General features: G+C 45.0%; 1 protein-coding gene across 13 annotated transcripts in view; it reads right to left on the bottom strand.

Moving 5' to 3' along the window:
* Positions 1-673: 673 nt before the first annotated feature.
* The window catches only part of nfyc (nuclear transcription factor Y subunit gamma), a 41,547-nt gene continuing 17,443 nt past the window's right edge, over positions 674-24,777 (bottom strand). For 3 of the 13 annotated variants that reach the window (XM_014142800.2, XM_045693596.1, XM_014142802.2), the window contains exons 2-11: positions 17,268-17,371; positions 17,069-17,140; positions 14,858-14,971; positions 12,589-12,684; positions 11,122-11,310; positions 3,892-3,963; positions 3,119-3,268; positions 2,728-2,838; positions 2,377-2,430; positions 674-2,295 (exon numbers count right to left, since the gene is read on the bottom strand). In XM_014142800.2, coding sequence (XP_013998275.1) covers positions 2,173-2,295; positions 2,377-2,430; positions 2,728-2,838; positions 3,119-3,268; positions 3,892-3,963; positions 11,122-11,310; positions 12,589-12,684; positions 14,858-14,971; positions 17,069-17,140; positions 17,268-17,371 — 1,085 coding nt within the window. In that variant the 3' untranslated portion in view covers positions 674-2,172. 13 annotated transcript variants of the gene reach the window in all.

The following is a 24,777-nucleotide window of genomic DNA, read 5'->3' as shown; positions in this document are numbered from 1 at the left end:
ACTCATCACTGTGCACTTTCACCACCCTGTGAAGTGCATAACGCCAGATGCATGTTTTGTTTTTCCGTATGTTTTGCTCGCATTTTAGGTATTACACATACATGTGCTTTGCTTTTCAACTAGCTAGTTGGAGTGTACTTCCGTTTGTACCACCGAACGGAAAAGCATTAAATATTTAATGCATACGGTACACCGAACCTGTTCCATTGACAATGAATTACTTCCGCCGGAACGCAGAGTTTGATCCATCTGGTGGACATGAGGTGTAATTATTTCATCTGTAGCCTAATAAACGACATCGTTTCCTGAGTCTTAGTGGGAGACCACCCAACATTCCAAGTTTACTTCGTTATGATGGTTATTATATCAATATTTGTGCATAAAGGCGTTTCCACCGCCATTTGTCACATAATGAATTTTACCGACACAAAAAGATCCCATCATGTTAAACTAATACATTCTGTCTGCATTTATAAAATTGTAGCGAAACGCCCTGTTTCCATCACAGCGGTCTTGGTTTTTGTCTGTATGGTATTACTCGCATTAAAACCTGTGGATGGAAACGTGGGTTATGTTGTACTATATGGTAGTTACCAATAGGCTATGAATAGATTTCAATCACCTCTAACACAAATGCACATTTGCAACAAAAACTTAACTTTTCTGTTAAAGATTGCATGTATTATTTTTTTATTTAGTTATTATTTTTTTCCTCACAAACCCAAAGTTTGCTTACAAAAAAGATCAAAAATAAAATGTGTACCTATCCATTGCATATCATGCTGGCAGTTGAAACTACATGCAAAACAACAAGAAGAACAGCTATGATAATGATCATTACTAAATAACAAAGGGAAGGAAAAGGAAGGGATGGTCATTTCAAAAGAAACCTTGTACAACCGCTATTAAGAAAAGACTATAAAAGGGGTCTTTGCTCCAGTGAAGTCATGTTTTTTTTTACATTAGGCTTTCTCTAAGAGCAAGGAAGGAGAACCAAAAACCTCTCTGGATAGGGGAGAGAGACTGCATATAAGGCAGAGAAAGGCCTAACCACTCCCTGCTCTAAGAATGATAGTGATCAGTGTGGTGATTCATGAAGAGATGAGAGGGGGAAGAGGAAAGAGAGATGGAAGGGCCACTGAAGAGGTATGATCACTAGAACATGGGGAAGAGATACTGCACAATATTGGACGGACACGCACGCACACACACGGGTCATACACACTAAATACAAACTCCATTATACAGTTAGAAGCCCTTTCATTGATGGCATGTCGTGTCAATGTGAACAAAACGAAGAGGAACTAACAACAAACTATGAATTGACCCATCACGGCTGGTGTGAGTCTTACATACAATTTACAATGTATTATTGTGCGCTAGCTTAAAGTATGGCTTTATAGTTTTTTCTTTTAAAGTCTACACATTAAGACATTACAACAAAAGGGCATGATTCATATTCTCTTGTAGACCAAACAAGGACCAAGCCTTCCATAGGATTCATCCCAAATTGCACTATTCCCTATATAGTGAACTACTTTTGATCAGGGCCATATAGGCCGTGGTCAAAAAGAGTACATTATATAGGGAACAGTGCCATTTGGGATGCAGACAGAACATAAGACACCTCTATACGGTGTACTTCACAGAGAGAGAGAAGACATACAGATTATACAGCAAGGGTTGACAGACACCGATGAAGAACAGAGAGTTGGTCACTAAAAAGGAGGAAAGTTGGGTCCTGGAGGATTCAGCATTTGGATACCCTGTGTGTGGCTGTCGTGAATGGGCATTAGGTGAGGCCTTTCTGGGGAACGTATCAGGTGAGTGTGGGTGCCAGGAGGAACTAACGGAGGCAGAGAGAGATGATATGACATGGGAATGAGAGAGAGTTATCGGGCAGTCCCTTTGGTATCTGACCCAGTGTACTGAATATAGAACTGTTGTTGTCAGAGAGTCCCTTGTAATTATCATGTCACATACCAGTGTATTGAATGAGCGTGAGGGCACATCCCAAATTGCACCCTATATAGTGTGTAGGTAATAGGGTGCCATTTGGGACATATCCTAAGAGGTCCCTTGGCTGTTTGAGCCAGTTGCCCTTATGGATGGTAGCAGGTGGTGGGATCAATGGTTGGGTGGTCTGGTGGTCAGGCGGATGCTTCCGGAGCCTCAGTCTCCGCTGACCTGCGTGGTGACCTGTCCGTCGGCCGTCTGGTTGGTGGACTGGATGAACATTGGCTGGCTCAGGTCCTGTCCCGCCGGCATCGTCACCTGCTGAATCTGATACAACTGCTGTAAGGACATAGAGGGAAAGGGTGAGAGAGAGGAGGGTGTGTGCATGTGTGTGACAGGAGTGAGAGATGTTCGTCTTACCTGTCCGTCGGTAAACTGGTTGAATTGCTGCTGGCCTTGCTCCGTTTGTGTAATCTGAGAACAAACCAGAGAGAGAGGAGTCAGTCATTCACAGTGGTTCCCACAGCCACTATTAAAACCTACACCTCTGTTCAAATGCAACTGAAGGCAATGGACAATATAGAAGTCAATTCATGAAACAATATAGAAATACACAATCGTATAATATTTGTATCGGTTACTACATTAATGACGTTAATGTTATTTTATAAACTAGTATAGTGATACCAGACCAGAGACTACATTATAGAGATGAAGTGTCCACACATATATGATGTGATACTATAGATTGAAAAGGTTCTTGTTCAGTACCTGTACCTGCTGAGTGTTACCCAGCGTCTGGATCTGTCCCTGAACCACCTGTGTGCCAGAGACGGGCTGTGCCAGCCGGATGTACTGCAACTGGCCAGTGTTCAGCTGCACCTGCACACAGCCACCACACGGGGGAGACAAACACCCACTTTAGGCAGGGGAGGTCATAGAAACACAACACAAATGTCATTGTGATCGTTGAGCTAATTAGTTAGTGTCAAAATTGGGGAGAAAAAGGTTCAACCAGCAATCTACAGTGTGTTTGGAGATTGATCGCCAACATTTAACTTAAGAAAATGTGTTGTATTTATTTCATTAGAAAATTTGAAATGATTACACTTTCCAGTTAGGTCACTCAAGGAGAGAATCTCCCTCCCTCCCTCCCTCTTACTGGTATCTGCTGGATCTCGGCGGAGTTGGTAAGGATCTGCTGCATGACCTGCATGGTCTGTCCTGACTGCACCGTCTGGGTCTGGCCCTGGGACGACGCCTGTACTATCTGGACCTGCTGGTCCCCAACCTGCATGGTCATTGGAGCACTCTGGTGGTGGGGGTGGGAGAGGGAGAATGTTCATTCTTAAACAACTGGTGAGATTGTGGTGACTGTGACCATGTAATGATTGACATTAGGCTGGAAAACCTGGGCCTAATAAGTAGATTACAGTTAGAGTGGGACCACAGAGAGAGATGACAAGGCAGGCTTGAAAACCCCCTCTCATCCTACAAGCTGACAGACGATGATATGGTAGTGTCAGGCAACCCAGTCTCTCCAGGAATAGCTGATTGGATCTGACTAACGTCCCTAATATGCAACAATAAAAAATCTAACGGTGGTTTTAATGAGCCGGCTGCTGCTGAGAGACAGCAGCGCTTTCGGGGCAAGGGGGGGAGGGGGAGGGGGGGGGGTAAACTCAGTGAACTAGTGATGCAGCCAAACACAAGCTTCCTCCTGATCTTCCTGATTCAATGTGGAGGGGTGCCCTCCGGGGTGAAATTTCCACTAGGATCAGATCTAGGATCAGCTTTCCCTCCCCCAATGCTAACCATTTAGTGGGGGAAATGCAAAATCGATCAGCGTCCAGGGGCAACTTCACCCTACACTGAGGTGTGCTGGGCTGGGAGGGGGTTTCAGATGGGGACAGGGGGCTGAGGAGCGGTGTTTACCGTGATGGGTGTGCCCTGTGACTGGGCTACCTGCACCTGCTGTAACTGTTGCATTGTGGCCCCCTGCAGCACCTGAAGAGGGGAGGGAGGAGGGAGGAGAGAGAGAGGAAGCTTTACAAAGATGACTACGAGCACATGCAGAGCGCACAGGAACACACACACACATACAGTAGACAGGTGTCGTCAGATCACACACAACAATGAGCATGTGAGCACAATGAAATGCTGCATAGAGCAGAAGTGATGTGCAGAATTAATGAAGGAATAGCAGCTGTGAAATCCAGGTATAGTGAAGTTAATGAATATCAAGATGTATCCTAAAGTAGGAAATGGTAGTTATATCAAGATGTATCCTACAGTAGGAAATGGTAGTTATACTAATATCAAGATGTATCCTACAGTAGGAAATGGTAGTTATACTAATATCAAGATGTATCCTACAGTAGGAAATGGTAGTTATACTAATATCAAGATGTATCCTACAGTAGGAAATGGTAGTTATATTAATATCAAGATGTATCCTACAGTAGGAAATGGTAGTTATATTAATATAGAGATGTATCCTACAGTAGGAAATGGTAGTTATACTAATATCAAGATGTATCCTACAGTAGGAAATGGTAGTTATCCTAATATCAAGATGTATCCTACAGTAGGAAATGGTAGTTATACTAATATCAAGATGTATCCTACAGTAGGAAATGGTAGTTATACTAATATCAAGATGTATCCTACAGTAGGAAATGGTAGTTATACATATATCAAGATGTATCCTACAGTAGGAAATGGTAGTTATACTAATATCAAGATGTATCCTACAGTAGGAAATGGTAGTTATATTAATATCAAGATGTACCCTACAGTAGGAAATGGTAGTTATACTAATATCAAGATGTATCCTACAGTAGGAAATGGTAGTTATACTAATATCAAGATGTACCCTACAGTAGGAAATGGTAGTTATACTAATATCAAGATGTATCCTACAGTAGGAAATGGTAGTTATATTAATATGTATTCTACAGTAGGAAATGGTAGTTATACTAATATCAAGATGTATCCTACAGTAGGAAATGGTAGTTATACATATATCAAGATGTATCCTACAGTAGGAAATGGTAGTTATACTAATATCAAGATGTACCCTACAGTAGGAAATTGTAGTTATATTAATATGTATCCTACAGTAGGAAATGGTAGTTATACTAATATCAAGATGTATCCTACAGTAGGAAATGGTAGTTATACATATATCAAGATGTATCCTACAGTAGGAAATGGTAGTTATACTAATATCAAGATGTACCCTACAGTAGGAAATGGTAGTTATACTAATATCAAGATGTACCCTACAGTAGGAAATGGTAGTTATACTAATATCAAGATGTATCCTACAGTAGGAAATGGTAGTTATACTAATATCAAGATGTATCCTACAGTAGGAAATGGTAGTTATACTAATATCAAGATGTATTCTATAGTAGGAAATGGTAGTTATACTAATATCAAGATGTATCCTACAGTAGGAAATGGTAGTTATACTAATATCAAGATGTATCCTACAGTAGGAAATGGTAGTTATACTAATATCAAGATGTATCCTACAGTAGGAAATGGTAGTTATACTAATATCAAGATGTATCCTACAGTAGGAAATTGTAGTTATATTAATATGTATCCTACAGTAGGAAATGGTAGTTATACTAATATCAAGATGTATCCTACAGTAGGAAATGGTAGTTATACAAATATCAAGATGTATCCTACAGTAGGAAATGGAAGTTATACTAATATCAAGATGTATCCTACAGTAGGAAATGGTAGTTATATTAATATCAAGATGTACCCTACAGTAGGAAATGGTAGTTATACTAATATCAAGATGTACCCTACAGTAGGAAATGGTAGTTATACTAATATCAAGATGTACCCTACAGTAGGAAATGGTAGTTATACTAATATCAAGATGTATCCTACAGTAGGAAATGGTAGTTATATTAATATGTATCCTACAGTAGGAAATGGTAGTTATACTAATATCAAGATGTACCCTACAGTAGGAAATGGTAGTTATACTAATATCAAGATGTATCCTACAGTAGGAAATTGTAGTTATACTAATATCAAGATGTACCCTACAGTAGGAAATTGTAGTATAATATATTAAGATGTATCCTACAGTAGGAAATGGTAGTTATACTAATATCAAGATGTACCCTACAGTAGGAAATGGTAGTTATACATATATCAAGATGTATCCTACAGTAGGAAATGGTAGTTATACTAATATCAAGATGTATCCTACAGTAGGAAATGGTAGTTATATTAATATCAAGATGTACCCTACAGTAGGAAATGGTAGTTATATTAATATAGAGATGTATACTACAGTAGGAAATGGTAGTTATACTAATATCAAGATGTACCCTACAGTAGGAAATGGTAGTTATATTAATATGTATACTACAGTAGGAAATGGTAGTTATACTAATATCAAGATGTATCCTACAGTAGGAAATGGTAGTTATACTAATATCAAGATGTATCCTACAGTAGGAAATGGTAGTTATACTAATATCAAGATGTACCCTACAGTAGGAAATTGTAGTTATATTAATTAATGTATCCTACAGTAGGAAATTGTAGTTATATTAATATGTATCCTACAGTAGGAAATGGTAGTTATACTAATATCAAGATGTATCCTACAGTAGGAAATGGTAGTTATACATATATCAAGATGTATCCTACAGTAGGAAATGGTAGTTATACTAATATCAAGATGTATCCTACAGTAGGAAATGGTAGTTATACATATATCAAGATGTATCCTACAGTAGGAAATGGTAGTTATACATATATCAAGATGTATCCTACAGTAGGAAATGGTAGTTATACTAATATCAAGATGTATCCTACAGTAGGAAATGGTAGTTATACTAATATCAAGATGTATCCTACAGTAGGAAATGGTAGTTATATTAATATCAAGATGTATCCTACAGTAGGAAATGGTAGTTATATTAATATCAAGATGTATCCTACAGTAGGAAATGGTAGTTATACAAATATCAAGATGTATCCTACAGTAGGAAATGGTAGTTATATTAATAAGATGTACCCTACAGTAGGAAATGGTAGTTATATTAATATAAATGTACCCTACAGTAGGAAATGGTAGTTATACTAATATCAAGATGTACCCTACAGTAGGAAATGGTAATTATACTAATATCAAGATGTATACTACAGTAGGAAATGGTAGTTATACTAATATCAAGATGTATCCTACAGTAGGAAATGGTAGTTATATTAATATCAAGATGTATACTACAGTAGGAAATGGTAGTTATACTAATATCAAGATGTATCCTACAGTAGGAAATGGTAGTTATATTAATATAGAGATGTATCCTACAGTAGGAAATGGTAGTTATACTAATATCAAGATGTATACTACAGTAGGAAATGGTAGTTATCCTAATATCAAGATGTATCCTACAGTAGGAAATGGTAGTTATATTAATATCAAGATGTACCCTACAGTAGGAAATGGTAGTTATATTAATATCAAGATGTACCCTACAGTAGGAAATGGTAGTTATACTAATATCAAGATGTATCCTACAGTAGGAAATGGTAGTTATACTAATATCAAGATGTATACTACAGTAGGAAATGGTAGTTATACTAATATCAAGATGTACCCTACAGTAGGAAATGGTAGTTATACTAATATCAAGATGTATCCTACAGTAGGAAATGGTAGTTATACTAATATCAAGATGTACCCTACAGTAGGAAATGGTAATTATACTAATATCAAGATGTATACTACAGTAGGAAATGGTAGTTATACTAATATCAAGATGTACCCTACAGTAGGAAATGGTAGTTATACTAATATCAAGATGTATCCTACAGTAGGAAATGGTAGTTATACTAATATCAAGATGTATCCTACAGTAGGAAATGGTAGTTATACTAATATCAAGATGTATACTACAGTAGGAAATGGTAGTTATACAAATATCAAGATGTATCCTACAGTAGGAAATGGAAGTTATACTAATATCAAGATGTATCCTACAGTAGGAAATGGTAGTTATACTAATATCAAGATGTACCCTACAGTAGGAAATGGTAGTTATATTAATATCAAGATGTACCCTACAGTAGGAAATGGTAGTTATACTAATATCAAGATGTACCCTACAGTAGGAAATGGTAGTTATACTAATATCAAGATGTATCCTACAGTAGGAAATGGTAGTTATATTAATATAGAGATGTATCCTACAGTAGGAAATGGAGGTTTGGTTTCCTAACAGATCAGTCCATTAGGGACTTTGTGACCTGAGAGGGCATGTGACAGAACTGGTGCAACAGTGACGACTAGTGACACAAAGCTCTTTGCAGTCAAGTCTGGAGACAAACACGATTTAGGATCTCTCTCTCTTCACCCTTCTCCCTCGTTCTCAATCTCCAGATAACTCTCGCTTTTAAAAATGACGCTTTATCCGCCTATTCTTCTGATCCCTCCAACCCCCTGGCCTCTTGACTGTTATCCAATAGTGATGCACCCTGGACTAGTCAACTCTTCTAAGGTGCCAGTCATTTGGTGACCTTCCCTGCTCTGCGACTAAGTGGACTGCAGCAACAACAGTAGTAGCAGTAACAGTAACATTAACAGCAGCAGATATTAACAGTAGCAACAGTTCTGGCCCGACTGTGGAACTGCGACAGCTCAATGAACTTAAGGCAGCATGGGGGGAGAAAAATAAAATGCATTAAAAAAAAAAGCGAGAGAGAACAAAAAAGAGAAAAGATAAAGAAGACAGACTAGGGATGGGGTGGTGGGGACCAGAGAAGACAGACTAGGGATGGGGTGGTGGGGACCAGAGAAGACAGACTAGGGATGGGGTGGTGGGGACCAGAGAAGACAGACTAGGGATGGGGTGGTGGGGACCAGAGAAGACAGACTAGGGATGGGGTGGTGGGGACCAGAGAAGACAGACTAGGGATGGGGTGGTGGGGACCAGAGAAGACAGACTAGGGATGGGGTGGTGGGGACCAGAGAAGACAGACTAGGGATGGGGTGGTGGGGACCAGAGAAGACAGACTAGGGATGGGGTGGTGGGGACCAGAGAAGACAGACTAGGGATGGGGTGGTGGGGACCAGAGAAGACAGACTAGGGATGGGGTGGTGGGGACCAGAGAAGACAGACTAGGGATGGGGTGGTGGGGACCAGAGAAGACAGACTAGGGATGGGGTGGTGGGGACCAGAGAAGACAGACTAGGGATGGGGTGGTGGGGACCAGAGAAGACAGACTAGGGATGGGGTGGTGGGGACCAGAGAAGACAGACTAGGGATGGGGTGGTGGGGACCAGAGAAGACAGACTAGGGATGGGGTGGTGGGGACCAGAGAAGACAGACTAGGGATGGGGTGGTGGGGACCAGAGAAGACAGACTAGGGATGGGGTGGTGGGGACCAGAGAAGACAGACTAGGGATGGGGTGGTGGGGACCAGAGAAGACAGACTAGGGATGGGGTGGTGGGGACCAGAGAAGACAGACTAGGGATGGGGTGGTGGGGACCAGAGAAGACAGACTAGGGATGGGGTGGTGGGGACCAGAGAAGACAGACTAGGGATGGGGTGGTGGGGACCAGAGAAGACAGACTAGGGATGGGGTGGTGGGGACCAGAGAAGACAGACTAGGGATGGGGTGGTGGGGACCAGAGAAGACAGACTAGGGATGGGGTGGTGGGGACCAGAGAAGACAGACTAGGGATGGGGTGGTGGGGACCAGAGAAGACAGACTAGGGATGGGGTGGTGGGGACCAGAGAAGACAGACTAGGGATGGGGTGGTGGGGACCAGAGAAGACAGACTAGGGATGGGGTGGTGGGGACCAGAGAAGACAGACTAGGGATGGGGTGGTGGGGACCAGAGAAGACAGACTAGGGATGGGGTGGTGGGGACCAGAGAAGACAGACTAGGGATGGGGTGGTGGGGACCAGAGAAGACAGACTAGGGATGGGGTGGTGGGGACCAGAGAAGACAGACTAGGGATGGGGTGGTGGGGACCAGAGAAGACAGACTAGGGATGGGGTGGTGGGGACCAGAGAAGACAGACTAGGGATGGGGTGGTGGGGACCAGAGAAGACAGACTAGGGATGGGGTGGTGGGGACCAGAGAAGAGACTAGGGATGGGGTGGTGGGGACCAGAGAAGACAGACTAGGGATGGGGTGGTGGGGACCAGAGAAGACAGACTAGGGATGGGGTGGTGGGGACCAGAGAAGAAAGACTAGGGATGGGGTGGTGGGGGTTCCTCCTCTTCAGAGAGAAGTACAGTGGAGGGGTGGAGAGCAGTCTCACAGGGACTCCCAGCTATACAAGCAGTGGTCCAGAGCCATTTGATCTGCACACTTCAGTCACTCCCCTCTCCACTGGAGGTCCCTAACACATTAAACAGTAACACACTAGGGCTGCGTCTCAAAGGGCACCCTATTCCCTACATAGTGCACTACTTTTGACCAGGGCTGCACCCTATTCCCTACATAGTGCACTACTTTTGACCAGATGCAGCCCTAGTGTGTTACTGTTTAATGTGTTAGGGACCTCCAGTGGAGAGGGGAGTGACTGAAGTGTGCAGATCAAATGGCTCTGGACCACTGCTTGTAAAGCTGGGAGTGTGTGTGTGTTGGGTGTGTACGGGTCAATCATCCCTGCTGGTGGGAAAGAGTTGAAGCCAGAGTGGGGATCGGCTGTGCTTGTCAACGATAATATCAATAAAATCCAGTGTTAGTGCTGTTATTCCCCCATTCACACAGGACTTCACAGGGTTGTTGACTGGGTGTGTTAGGAGAGCTTGTGTTCGGCCAGGCTGTGTGGTGTGTTATACTTAAGCAACAAGGCCCAAGGGGGTGTGGTATATTAAGCATGACAACGTGGAGTGCCTGGATACAGCCCGTACCTTTACTGCTATTATCAACTGGTTACCAACGTAATTAGAACAGTAAAAATACATGTTTCGTCATGCCCGTGGTATAAGTTCTGATATACCAAGGTTGTCAGCCAATCAGCATTCAGGGCTGTAACCACCCAGTTTATAATATGCCTTTGCCTACGCTGTATGGCGGTACCTTACTGGTTATTTGCGGTCTGTGTGGTGCGTTGTGTGTGCAGCGCGTACGAGTGTGTGTGTGTGTCTATTCTCCAGCGTACCTGTCCTTGCTGTGGCTGTGCGATAATGATCTGTCCAGGCTGGATGGTGGTAGTCTGTTGTCCTGTGGCCTGCTGGCCCTGCTGCTGGCCCTGCTGCTGACCCTGCACCTGGACCTGGCCTGGCTGCTGAGCCAGGGTGAAGTAGTACTGAACCGGCTCTGCTGGGGCCACTGACTGACGCACCTCCTCCTGTACACACACACAGGAAGAGAGAGAGACAGGGGGAGAGGGTGAGAATGGAAGACAGAGAGAGAGGAGGATAACAGAGTGAAGGGCAGAAAGAGAAGCATATCAGTCCATTACATCTTAATTAATTATTTTGCCAGCGTAATACAATAAGCGAGAGGCCCGATAAATAACTAATAAGCTCTGGATGGATGAGTAATGTGATTCTGAATGGAGGTCATGTCCCAAATGGCACCATAATACCTAGGTAGGGCACTGCTTCTGAACAGGGCCCTATGGGTCTGCCCTACAGGCCCTGGTCAAAACAAGTGCACTTTATAGGGTATAGGGTGCCATTTGGGACATTCCCAGAGGATCCATTACTTTCACGTTTTATTAATCTTATGTACGGGATACACATGGTATACATCGTCCAACTAAACACTTACTAGCAGCTTCCTTCTCAACAATAAGAAATAAAAATAATAGGAACAGAAAGTAAATGCATTAGTTAAGCCATTATCACTGTGACGATCAACAACATTTTTCACAAGAACACTTCAGACTGAAAGGGATCATTTCCATTCATAAAAAAACAAGGCCTTGATACATTATTGAGAATGTTCTAAAATCATAAAGTGTGAAAGGAAATCTAATTTAGTGACACATTGGACATGATCAACCATTAACAAGCCTGTACCCTCTTTGTGCCTAGTTATCATAATATACAGCCCAAAATCAGTTAGAGCAATGCCATGGGCAAGGTACAGGGTAACAGTTCCCTAAAAGCTACTGGTTGGTTGATCTTCCATGGGGTAGCGTAGGAGGTTGCCGATTCGCCCGTCACCAGAAGTGTAAACACCCCTCTCCCAGCTCGATGATGTCACAGCTGAGAGTGTAGGATGTTTACACCCCTGGCCACAGATCTGGTCAACTATATTGATTTATGGATCTACTGATAGAATACCATCATTTTAGGTAGGTCACAACTTAGAAATGCTTGGGAGCCACTGCCTAGTCTAAAACATGTACCACCATCAAACTGTAAGGTGGCAGAGGGCATCAGTTAACACAGTGGTGATTATGTTGATTGTGATTACAAGCTATGGGGTATTGGTGGTACTGTTGTGGGATGTTGGAGGTAAGGGTCAGCCAGACGCTGCAAACATCCGACTGAAAGCCCTCGCTGACCGAACACCAGCTTCCAGTCAAGGATGTTTACAGCGCCTCCAGGCTGCCAGGAGTGGTACTACACCCTGCCGGGGTCCTGAAATGAAATGCAGATGGACTCTCACACACTACCTGTCGTTTAGGGGGCTTGAGCTCATCCCGGGGCACGATGTCGATGAGGAAGTCAAACTGGTCGAACTTTGTTATCGCCATGGCAATGTCGTTCCTCTGAAACACAGGATAAGAGTTGAGGGTGAACATTAGGCTCCTTATTCAGTATGTGCAGAAACTAGACTAAATATAAAACTGGCTTTCTGCTTCTGCTGCTCTCTCCAAATATAGTCTTTTTGAAAACGATTGAAGAAAAGACAGAAGATTATATAAACTAGGTCAAACCCGAACATTCTGCAGCTTTGTAAACAATACTAAAAGCAGCTCGCTCACAGTGGAACTGTAAAAGCCTACTTCAATCACACACACAACGTTCACTAGTGAAAGTTACATATCGCAATACTATTTTGGACAATATATCGATACTTTGACTCCAAGTATTGATTAGTAAAAATTATATATTTTTTTATTTGTATTTTTGTAATAATTTTTTTTCAATATTCTTTTTGCTAGGTAGCGTTAGCTAGCACTAGTCGGCTGTACCTGCACCAAAACTTCCTGTATTTTCATCCTATATCTTCTTTTTAACTAGTGAGAAGCAACTAAGTATCGTAACAATATCGTATTTTGAGGTCCCAGCCTGAACATTCACCATGTAAAAAACAGCAGGAATGGGCCCACTGTAAGAAACACCAGATGAACAACATTGGGTGTTGTGACTTATTCTTAGCATCACTGTCCTACTGGGCTCACCCTTCTAGAGTGTGTGTGTGTGATTTTCCATTGGATATTAAGTACCCCCCATCAGTCTATTTATAGTGCTGTGATTAATATCTGGTAACACCGGGTCACATCCACAGTTGTTATATTGATGAGTGTCACCATGGTGACCCTAATCGGCGTGCTGTTAGCACAATGGAACTCTGGCGAGAGCCGGAGTGTGTGTGTGAGAGAGAGAGTGTGATTGAAAGCAGAGCTGTCTTATTAACACACACAGACTAGGAGCATACGCCAGACGTATCACCATCAGTGTTGTAGAAATGGAATTAACATGCCAAATTGGCATTCTATTTCAAGGTTAACAAAGCTCAACCGAATGACGTTTTCACTCTGAATTTATAGGAGTGCGATTTGACTGTAATTCAGCCCCAGTGTTATGAAGCCATGTTGAAGGACAGAATTTGCCAAGATATTGTGCAAAGCAGTATCCCACACACACACACAGGTATGTGAATAGATGGAGATGAAAGAAGTTGTTTCAGTGTGTGGCTGACTGGCTGGTCTACCCTCTAACACCCAGGTGTGACTGGCCCTGGCTTTCCAAACCACTCTGATCAACACTCTCTTTTCTCTCTCTTCTCTCCCACACACTCTCTCACAATCTTTCACTTTGTGTCTCTCCTCCCTCTCTCTTGCACACCCCAACTCATTCTCTCACTTTGGCTCTCCCTCTTTCCCACTCTCGCCATCCCTTTCATCACTCCAGGATCCATGTAATTCCCCTGGCTCTGGGATCAGAGAGCAGGCAAAATGGCATTCGAAGTAAAAGTGGGTCACGGGAGCCGAGCTCTGCTTTCACAGTCGACGCGGAGAGAGAAGGAATTTAACAGAGCAGGTCCTCAGGGGATGGCCGTGTGGGGCCTCTATACACACACACACACACACACACACTGGGACCAGTACACTGCGTGAGGTCTTTACACGTGAACTTGGGCCAGCAGTCTGCATGCGTGAGGTCTTTACACGTGAACTTGGGCCAGTAGACTACATGCGTGAGGTCTTTACACGTGAACTTGGGCCAGTAGACTACATGCGTGAGGTCTTTACACGTGAACTTGGGCCAGTAGACTACATGCGTGAGGTCTTTACACGTGAACTTGGGCCAGTAGACTACATGCGTGAGGTCTTTACACGTGAACTTGGGCCAGCAGTCTGCATGCGTGAGGTCTTTACACGTGAACTTGGGCCAGTAGACTACATGCGTGAGGTCTTTACACGTGAACTTGGGCCAGTAGACTACATGCGGAGGTCTTTACACGTGAACTTGGGCCAGCAGTCTGCATGCGTGAGGTCTTTACACGTGAACTTGGGCCAGTAGACTACATGCGTGAGGTCTTTACACGTGAACTTGGGCCAGTAGACTACATGCGTGAGGTCTTTACACGTGAACTTGGGCCAGCAGTCTGCATGCGTGAGGTCTTTACACGTGAACTTGTGCCAGCAGTCTGCATGTGCTGTCTGTGTGAATGTGTGTGTGACCTCTATACACACTAGGGAGGGTGTGACTGACCTGTAGGGTGCGTCTCTTGTTGTCTTCAGTGTGGATCCAAGCCCTCAGTGTGAGCTCTGTGATGAAGATCTGAGCTGCCTTGGCAAACAGCACTGGGGCCTCTGCACTGATCATCTATGGAGACATTGAGATGACATGTTAAAACTAAGGGGAAACGGGGAACACACACATACAGACACAGGAAACAGATACACACAGAGAAAACACACATTACAACCTCACACACTCAGTAACCTACACAGCTAGATAGGGTTGTATAGATCTGTATAGATAGACCGCATGTATCCCTTGCTGCTAAAGGGGAGAGACCTAACCTTTTGAAAACCTTTCCACGGAGTGACATTTAGAAGTTGGCCTGGGCGGGAGGTGGTCGGTGAGGCAGGCTGCAGGCTGAGGAGCTGCTGGGTCATGGCTAGCGTCACACCCTCTCTGTCACACTCTGGGTCATGGCTAGCGTCACACTCTGGGTCTCACGGCTAGCGTCACACCCCCCTCTGTCACACTCTGGGTCTCACGGCTAGCGTCACACTCTGGGTCTCACGGCTAGCGTCACACTCTGGGTCACGGCTAGCGTCACACTCCTCTCTGTCACACTCTGGGTCACGGCTAGCGTCACACCCTCTCCGTCACACTCTGGGTCACACCCCTCTCCGTCACACTCTGGGTCACACTCTGGGTCATGGCTAGCGTCACACCCCCCTCTGTCACACTCTGGGTCTCACGGCTAGCGTCACACCCCTCTGGGTCACGGATAGCGTCACACTCCTTCTCTGGGTCACGGCTAGCGTCACACCCTCTCTGTCACCTCTGGGTCACACCCCTCTCCGTCACCTCTGGGTCACACTCTGGGTCATGGATAGCGTCACACCCCCCTCTGTCACACTCTGGGTCTCACGGCTAGCGTCACACCCCTCTGGGTCACGGATAGCGTCACACCCCTCTGGGTCACGGATAGCGTCACACCCCTCTGGGTCACGGATAGCGTCACACCCCTCTGGGTCACGGATAGCGTCACACCCCTCTGGGTCACGGATAGCGTCACACCCCTCTGGGTCACGGATAGCGTCACACCCCTCTGGGTCACGGATAGCGTCACGGATAGCGTCACACCCCTCTGGGTCACGGATAGCGTCACACCCCTCTGGGTCACGGATAGCGTCACGGATAGCGTCACACCCCTCTGGGTCACGGATAGCGTCACATCCCCTCTGGGTCACGGCTAGCGTCACACCCCTCTGGGTCACGGCTAGCGTCACACCCCTCTGGGTCACGGCTAGCGTCACACCCCTCTGGGTCACGGCTAGCGTCACACCCCTCTCCGTCACACCCCTCTCTGTCACGGCTAGGGTCACACCCCTCTCCGTCACACTCTGGGTCACACCCCCCTCTGTCACACTCTGGGTCACGGCTAGCGTCACACTCTGGGTCATGGCTAGCATCACACCCTCTCTGTCACACTCTGGGTCATGGCTAGCGTCACACTCTGGGTCATGGCTAGCATCACACCCTCTCTGTCACACTCTGGGTCATGGCTAGCGTCACACTCTGGGTCATGGCTAGCGTCACACCTCTCTCTGTCACACTCTGGGTCATGGCTAGCATAACACCCTCTCTGTCACACTCTGGGTCATGGCTAGCGTCACACTCTGGGTCATGGCTAGCGTCACACCCTCTCTGTCACACTCTGGGTCACGGCTAGCGTCACACCCTCTCTGTCACACTCTGGGTCACGGCTAGCGTCACACTCTGGGTCATGGCTAGCGTCACACCCTCTCTGTCACACTCTGGGTCATGGCTAGCAGAAGGGTTCCTGCTAGATGTCCAGTATGTTAGTGATCTGCTGACCTTCCTCCTCACACTTAAGCTGCTACTGCTTATCTCTCTCGGATACGGACACACACTCCCCATGCCTGTCCTCTCAGAGCAGAGCAGGAATAGCCCTGCAGGGTGATAAGCTGATGATGGTCTAATGGGATCAGTTCGTATATATCAACATAGAATGTGACGTGGGACTCAACATAGGAGGTAGTAAGATTGCAAATAACGTGCCAAGTCAAAATGTTTCCTACACAATGAGCTAATGGATGCTGTGTTCCTTTCAGCCAGCCGTGTAGCCACACCTCAGCTCCAAAATACTATATTTTGTTATCTGAGTGGGGTGTTGATGAAGACTTCATAGAGCAATCACAGAAGGCAGGACCTGCCTCCTACCTTCACATCTTCATCCAGCTTCATGATTTTCTTGATTCGGGCAAGAGGCAACTCCTGCACACGGAAATCCTTCTGAAACAGAGCCAAGGGGTGTTAGGGGCAGGTCATGTGGAAACCACTTGTGAGGTGTGATGTGTGTGCCTTCGTATGTGTGTGTGTGTCCGCGCGTGCGTTCAATCAGAGGGAGGCCGTGACATACCACCGTGAGGTTCCTGATCTCTTCCATGACGCGGGGCCAGAAGGACTGTAGGTTCTGTTGGGCATCGCTGCCCCCGGCGCCAAACGAATCTGCAGACATGCTCACTGTACAGGGGAGAGGCGAGAGGATCAGACAAAAACACAACATGTACCGCAGGAACCAACTAAACTAGGATCTACCGCAGGAACCAACTAAACTAGGATCTACCGCAGGAACCAACTAAACTAGGATCTACCGCAGGAACCAACTAAACTAGGATCTACCGCAGGAACCAACTAAACTAGGATCTACCGCAGGAACCAACTAAACTAGGATCTACCGCAGGAACCAACTAAACTAGGATCTACCGCAGGAACCAACTAAACTAGGATCTACCGCAGGAACCAACTAAACTAGGATCTACCGCAGGAACCAACTAAACTAGGATCTACCGCAGGAACCAACTAAACTAGGATCTACCGCAGGAACCAACTAAACTAGGATCTACCGCAGGAACCAACTAAACTAGGATCTACCGCAGGAACCAACTAAACCGACAAGTTGAGTGACAATGGCACCCAAAGGCTGCACTGGCCAGAGCTCTAGGAACTTACAATTAGAATACATAGAATTATAAATATATCGCGGGTCGATACTATTTCTGTAGCTGCCCATCAATCCTGTGTGTTGACGTGCCTAACGACAGATCGCTGCATGAAGCTGAATGGATCAATCACATTAGTCGCCTACAGCTCCTGGTCCGTCACGTCACTGTGTGGGGTATTACAGCTCCTGGTCCGTCACATCACGTCACTGTGTGGGGTATTACAGCTCCTGGTCCGTCACGTCACTGTGTGGGGTATTACAGCTCCTGGTCCGTCACGTCACTGTGTGGGGTATTACAGCTCCTGGTCCGTCACGTCACTGTGTGGGGTATTACAGCTCCTGGTCCGTCACGTCACTGTGTGGGGTATTACAGCTCCTGGTCCGTCACGTCACTGTGTGGGGTATTACAGCTCCTGGTCCGTCACGTCACTGTGTGGGGTATTACAGCTCCTGGTCCGTCACGTCACTGTGTGGGGTATTACAGCTCCTGGTCCGTCACGTCACTGTGTGGGGTATTACAGCTCCTGGTCCGTCACGTCACTGTGTGGGGTATTACAGCGAACTAAACTCCACTTCTATGGTCATGGAAGTTTACACCAATAGAGTGGAACAGAGACCAGTCTCATGTGTGGGGTATTAGTGACCCCAAGTCTGACGACAGGCCTGAGTGCCCGATGTGTGTGTGTGTGTGTGTGTGTGTGTGTGTGTGTGTGTGTGTGTGTGTGTCACTCCAGGAGCTCAGAGTATCCTAAATAGAGCTCTATTCCAATCCCTCGAATAACAACTCCCCACCGCACTCAAACACCAAAATACACACACACACACACACACACACACACACACACACACACACACACACACACACACACACACACACACACACACACACACACACACACACACACACACGTCATTGTGTAACGTGAGGCCGGAGTCTGGCTCCAAGAAAAGGGACACGCCAGGTTACTATGGCATGCCAGGAATTCTGCTGTGAATATTGGCCTGCTTGTCTGAGCCTGCAGTGCTGGAGAGTCTACATAGCCATCTCCCTCCCTTTCTCTTCTTCCCTGGGAAGAATGGGCAGGCGACGAGGGAAAAGGGAAACACTAATAGCTGGGTGTGGTGTGTGTGTCCGTTGGATTAATGCTGGTTAACTGTACATGATGAGACAAAGTGCCAGAGGCTGGAACAGGGGGAGGTAAGAGACAGGGTAGGGCAGGCTGTAGCAGTGCGACAGCTATGCCAACCAGCTATGTGGGTCAGACATGATGATGAGAGGGGAAGAGGGAGAGAAAAGCATGACCACATAAAGACTAGTCCGGTCTCTCAGCCATTGGCCACAGCTGAGCGCACGTCCTCCAGCTGCTCAAAACACAGACAGTATGAAAATAAATAAAAAACAAGAGCATTCGTTCCATTATTTTCAAATGGAATCAATCAGAATGGAGTCAGGGGAGTTGATGAATCAATCAGAATGGAGTCAGGGGAGTTGATGAATCAATCAGAATGGAGTCAGGGGAGTTGATGAATCAATCAGAATGGAGTCAGGGGGTGGAGAGGTTGATAAATCAACCAGGGCTGATGCTGTGGCGGGCTTAGACAGCAACTGACCTCTAAAAGTGGCTGTGATGAGTTGGGCTACCCAGTGTCTAGTTTAATTTCACCTACAAAAAAATCCCAGCACTCCAGAGGACACAGATGAAGGTAACGGTGATGGGATTTTTAATCTTATGGTGGAGTCAGGCTAAGCCTACAATGACAAACCGAATGCCCTCTTATGTCCTTGTCTAGTTGACTGTTCCTTTACTTGTATCTGTACCTGTTCTGAGTGACAAAGCAAAGAAACACGTTGTCTGAATAAATAACAGAATAAGGACACATCTCCTTCCAGGAACACCGTTTTGTTTGTCTATTTTTACAGCTCCAAGGCGGTCCAGCGTTTTGTGATGGATGCAGCAGGAGAGGAAGAATTGTGTGTGTGTGTGTGTGTGTGTGTGTGTGTGTGTGTGTGTGTGTGTGTGTGTGTGTGTGTGTGGCACTTTCTCCAACTGGTATCCAGATAAGAAATGATGATTAGATGATTCACTTAACACCATTACAATTGACTATCAGGCCAATTACCACAGCAACAGTGCAATTTCCGCTGTGTGTGTGTGTGTGGGGGGGGTTAAAAAAAAGCACACACTTCAATTAACTAGGAGATAAATAAGTAGAGCCTAACCACCCCAGCTGTCTCCGCTTACACCCACCCAACCTCAGCTGACTGAACTACCTACCTCAGGAGTGGGACTTTGCTCTCTCAGATGTGACAACATTTTCCAGCTCTCTGAGCGACCCTACGACATTCAATATAAACGTCGCAGACAAAAACAAAACAAAAAAATCACACGAAATGGAGGGAGGGGGAATGAAAGAGGGAAACGTGCAACTATTTCAAAGATTTTAGTGAGTTACAGTTCATATAAGGAAGTCAGTCAATTAAAATACATTCATTAGGCCCTAATCTATGGATTTCACATAACTGGAAATACAGATATGCATCTGTTGGTCACAGATACCTTAAAAAAGGCAGTTGCGTGAATCAGAAAACCAGTCAATGTCTGGTGATCACTATTTGCCTCCTGCAGTGCGACTCTTTTGCATAGAGTTGTTCAGGCTGTTGATTGTGGCCTGTGGAATGTTGTCCCACTCCTCTTTAATGACTGTGTGAAGTTGTTGGATATTGGAAAGAACTGGAACACCCGGTCGTATGTGTCATGGAAGAATTGGGACATCAATTTTCAGCTTCCAGAAATTTTGTGCAGACCCTTGCGATATGGAGCCGTGCATTATAATGCTGAAATATGAGGTGATGGTGTCGATTGAATGGCACGACAATGGCCTCAGGATCTCGTCACGGTATCTCTGTGCAATAAAATTGCCTTCGATAAAATGCAATTGTGTTTGTTGTCCGTAGCTTATGCCTGCCCATACCATAACCCCACCACGGGGTACTCTGTTCACAATGTTGACATCAGCAAACCGCTCACCCACACAACACCACACATGCTGTCTGCCATCTGCCCGGTACAGTTTAAACCAGGATTCATCTATGAAGAGCACATTTCTCCAGCAGGTCAGTGGCCATCAAAGGTGAGTATTTGCCCACTGAAGTCGGTTACGAAGCCGAACTGCAATCAGATCAAGACCCTGGTGAGGGCTAAAAGCATGCAGATGAGCTTCCTCAGACAGTTGAAAGGTTTGTGCAGAAATTGTTAGTTGTGGAAGTTGTGGAACCCCACAGTTAGTTGTGGAAACCCACAGTTTCATCAGCTTTCTAGATAACTGGTCTTAGACGATCATGCAGGTGAAGAAGCTGAAGGTCCTGGGCTGGCGTGGTTACATGTAGTCTGTGGTTGTGATGCTGGTTGGACGTACTGCCAAATTCTCTAAAAACGATGTTGGAGTTGGCTAAACATTCAATTCTCTGGCAACAGCTCTGGTGGACATTCCTACAGTCAGCATGCCAATTACATGCTCCCTCAAAACTTGAGAAATATGTGGCATTGTGTGCCAAAACTACACATTTTAGAGGGGTGCTCCACTGTGCTGTGTTCCACTGTGCTGTTTTCTTCTCTGCGGTTCCGTTGCCCTTCAGTGATGTGAGTGAGTGATGCGAGTGATGCGAGTGAGTGAGTGAGTGCGATGGCAGTGTTGGGTTTCTCCTGACCTGCGCTATGTGCCTGTGCTTCTTAGGCAGCGCTGACCATCCCAACTCCTCTCTCAAGTCAATGGTGTTCAGCAGCAGTAAGCAGCAGGATCTGCTGAATCAGCAGCATTGTTTCCTGCCAGCCCCAGCCTCTCTGCTGCTCTCCCCTGGCAGGTTGGCCACAGACACGCTCACAACAGCTTCAGGGCTCAGGTCCAAACTGTCAATGACATTCCCTTACCTGGGCACTTGTGGACTGAACTATAACTACATCGGAAAGAACTGGATAGGTGCAAGGAAAATGGTGGAAACTTTCCATCTATGAGAGTTGAAATTGAGCTCAGGTGCATCCTGTTTCCATTGATCATCCTTGAGATGCTTCTACAACTTGGAGTCCACCTGTGGTAAATTCAATTGATTGGACATGATTTGGAAAGCACACAACTGTGTCTACAGAAGGTCCCACAGTTGACAGTGCATGTCAGATCAAAAGCCAAGTCATGACCAAGGACCCAATGGTCAATCTGACAGCACTCTAGAGTTCCTCTGTGGAGATGGGAGAACCTTCCAGAAGGACAACCAACTCTGCAGCACTCCACCAATCAGGCCTTTTATGGTAGTGGCCAGACAGAAGCCACTCCTCAGTAAAAACGGCACATAACAGCCCGCTTGGAGTTTGCCAAAAGGCACCTAAAAACTCTCAGACCATGAGAAACAAGATTCTCTGGTCTGATGAACCCAAGATTGAACTCTTTGGCCTGAATGCCAAGCGTCACATCTGGAGGAAACCTGGCACCATCCCTACGGTGAAGCATGGTGGTGGCAGCATCATGCTGTGGGGATGTTTTTCAGCGGCAGGGACTGGGAGACTGGTCAGGATCAGAGGAAAGATGAACGAAGCAAAGTAGAGAGAACCTTGATGAAAACCTGCTCCAGATCCCTCAGGACCTCAGACTGGGGTGAAGGTTCACCTTCCAACAGGACAATGACCCTAAGCACACAGCCAAGACAATGCACGAGTGGCTTCGGGACAAGTCTCTGAATGTCCTTGAGTGGATCAGCCAGAGCCCGGACTTGAACCCAATCGAACATTCCTGGAGAGACCTGAAAATAGCTGTGCAGCAACGCTCCCCATCCAACCTGACAGAGCTTGTGAGGATCTGTAGAGAAGAATGGGAGAAACTCCCCAAATACAGGTGTGCCAAGCTTGTCACATCATACCCAAGAAGACTTATTTACTTTGAAGAACTAGTAAAATAGTGATTGTCAGACAGCATAAGCTGCTGCTCTATAGAGATAAGATGTCTTGGAATTAAATAATGAAGTCATCAAAACAAATTAAGTAATATACCCAACTGAAATATTTTAAAGTAATGTGAATAATTGATGGTTAATAAGTAGTAATGGGCAGTCACTACCATCATGGGACTTTTAATAATTGTTTTATTCTGTGTTGTTACATCATTCAACCCACATAATGCATAAAAAAAAGAATCAACATTTTGTAGTAATCTAAACCAAACCGGCCTCAAAAAGCACTAATCGCTCAGTACTACCATGTTGCTTGTACCTGTACTGTCCTTTCAGAATCCCCAAGGTGGAAGCCAAAGGCACAAAAGAGAGGGTGAGTTTTCAGATTGGATTCCTGTACTGAAAGTAGCTAGCTACCTAACGGAAATACACTCTCTATAGAGAGGTGTTCACTGCTCAAGTAAAAGCATGGTTGATGGACAGAAAATTAGTGAGTGAAACACTAATTCTGAGCAGTAAGTTAATAGCTTCCTTAATGACCTGGCTGGTGGATCTGAATGGAGGTCACAGTAGTGCGGACTGAGGAGAGCAGAGTATGACAGTTAATGGGCCGAGGAGGAGGAGGATGAGGAGAAAACCCGGAGGCAGTCAGAGGAACAACTGCCCTCTGAGATGACCTGGACTGAAGCAGGTTAAAGAATAGCCTAAGGATTTAGGCCTCTAGCCATGGTACCATGACTCCTGACTGGTTAAAAAAATAAGTTCTGGCTAACTCATTAATCCAGACTTGTGAGACTCCCCTACGAGAGGCTGCACTAAGTAACTTTGAAACGTTGATGAAAACCAGAATACTCTGGATGATTATTCAACCAAAGGCTATGGCTAGGCTATATAAGCTAGCTAGGCTATCAGTAAATTATGTATGATAGGCCTACAGTGCCAAAAGTAAGAGGGTACATATTGCACAAGCTGCATGCAATGTCCTTAGCGGGGGTCACTTTGTAGAAGCATGACTGCTTTGAAATTTGCAACAATGCAAAAAGGTAAACTCAAGGAAAGTCGCTAAAAGCAAGCCCTGTAGGATTCTGTTTAGCAGAAAAACAGGCCCAATCACGAAATCAGCCTTTTGCGAGTGAAATTATATATACAGGTACCACGATAATATCACGGTGCCGGAACATCATGCCAATTATGATACCAACATTTTAGAATACTGTAGTATCGTTTCATATGATACTATTGACTTTCTTTGCCCTATAGATCTAAAGAACCTGCTGGCGCCTGTTTATAAAGTCAGTTCTGTTTATAAAGTCAGTTCTGTTTATAAAGTCAGTTCTGTTTATAAAGTCAGTTCTGTTTATAAAGTCAGTTCTGTTTATAAATTCAGGTGAATTTAAGCAACAGCCACTAGTCTCTTGTATGCGCAGGTTCAATAATATCCACTTCACTTCCATGCGCATATCACGTGTGGCAGATGTAATCTGCCAGCCACATCCCAAATACATTTTTTTTTTTTTTTTTACAGCAATTGGGGTTAAGTGCCTAGCCTAAACGGTTAAAAATGACCCATATTACTGGAGGTCTTGTCTCTAGCCTAAACGGTTAAAAATGACCCATATTACTGGAGGTCTTGTCTCTAGCCTAAACAGTTAAAAAAATGACCCATATTACTGGAGGTCTTGTCTCTAGCCTAAACGGTTAAAAATGACCCATATTACTGGAGGTCTTGTCTCTAGCCTAAACGGTTAAAAATGACCCATATTACTGGAGGTCTTGTCTCTAGCCTAAACGGTTAAAAAATTACCCATATTACTGGAGGTCTTGTCTCTAGCCTAAACGGTTAAAAATGACCCATATTACTGGAGGTCTTGTCTCTAGCCTAAACGGTTAAAAATGACCCATATTACTGGAGGTCTTGTCTCTAGCCTAAACGGTTAAAAATGACCCATATTACTGGAGGTCTTGTCTCTAGCCTAAACGGTTAAA

This window comes from Salmo salar, chromosome ssa14, assembly GCF_905237065.1.
Source record: "Salmo salar chromosome ssa14, Ssal_v3.1, whole genome shotgun sequence".
In the NCBI taxonomy this organism is placed as follows: Eukaryota; Metazoa; Chordata; class Actinopteri; order Salmoniformes; family Salmonidae; genus Salmo; species Salmo salar.
This window is presented reverse-complemented; position numbering and strand designations above follow the sequence as displayed.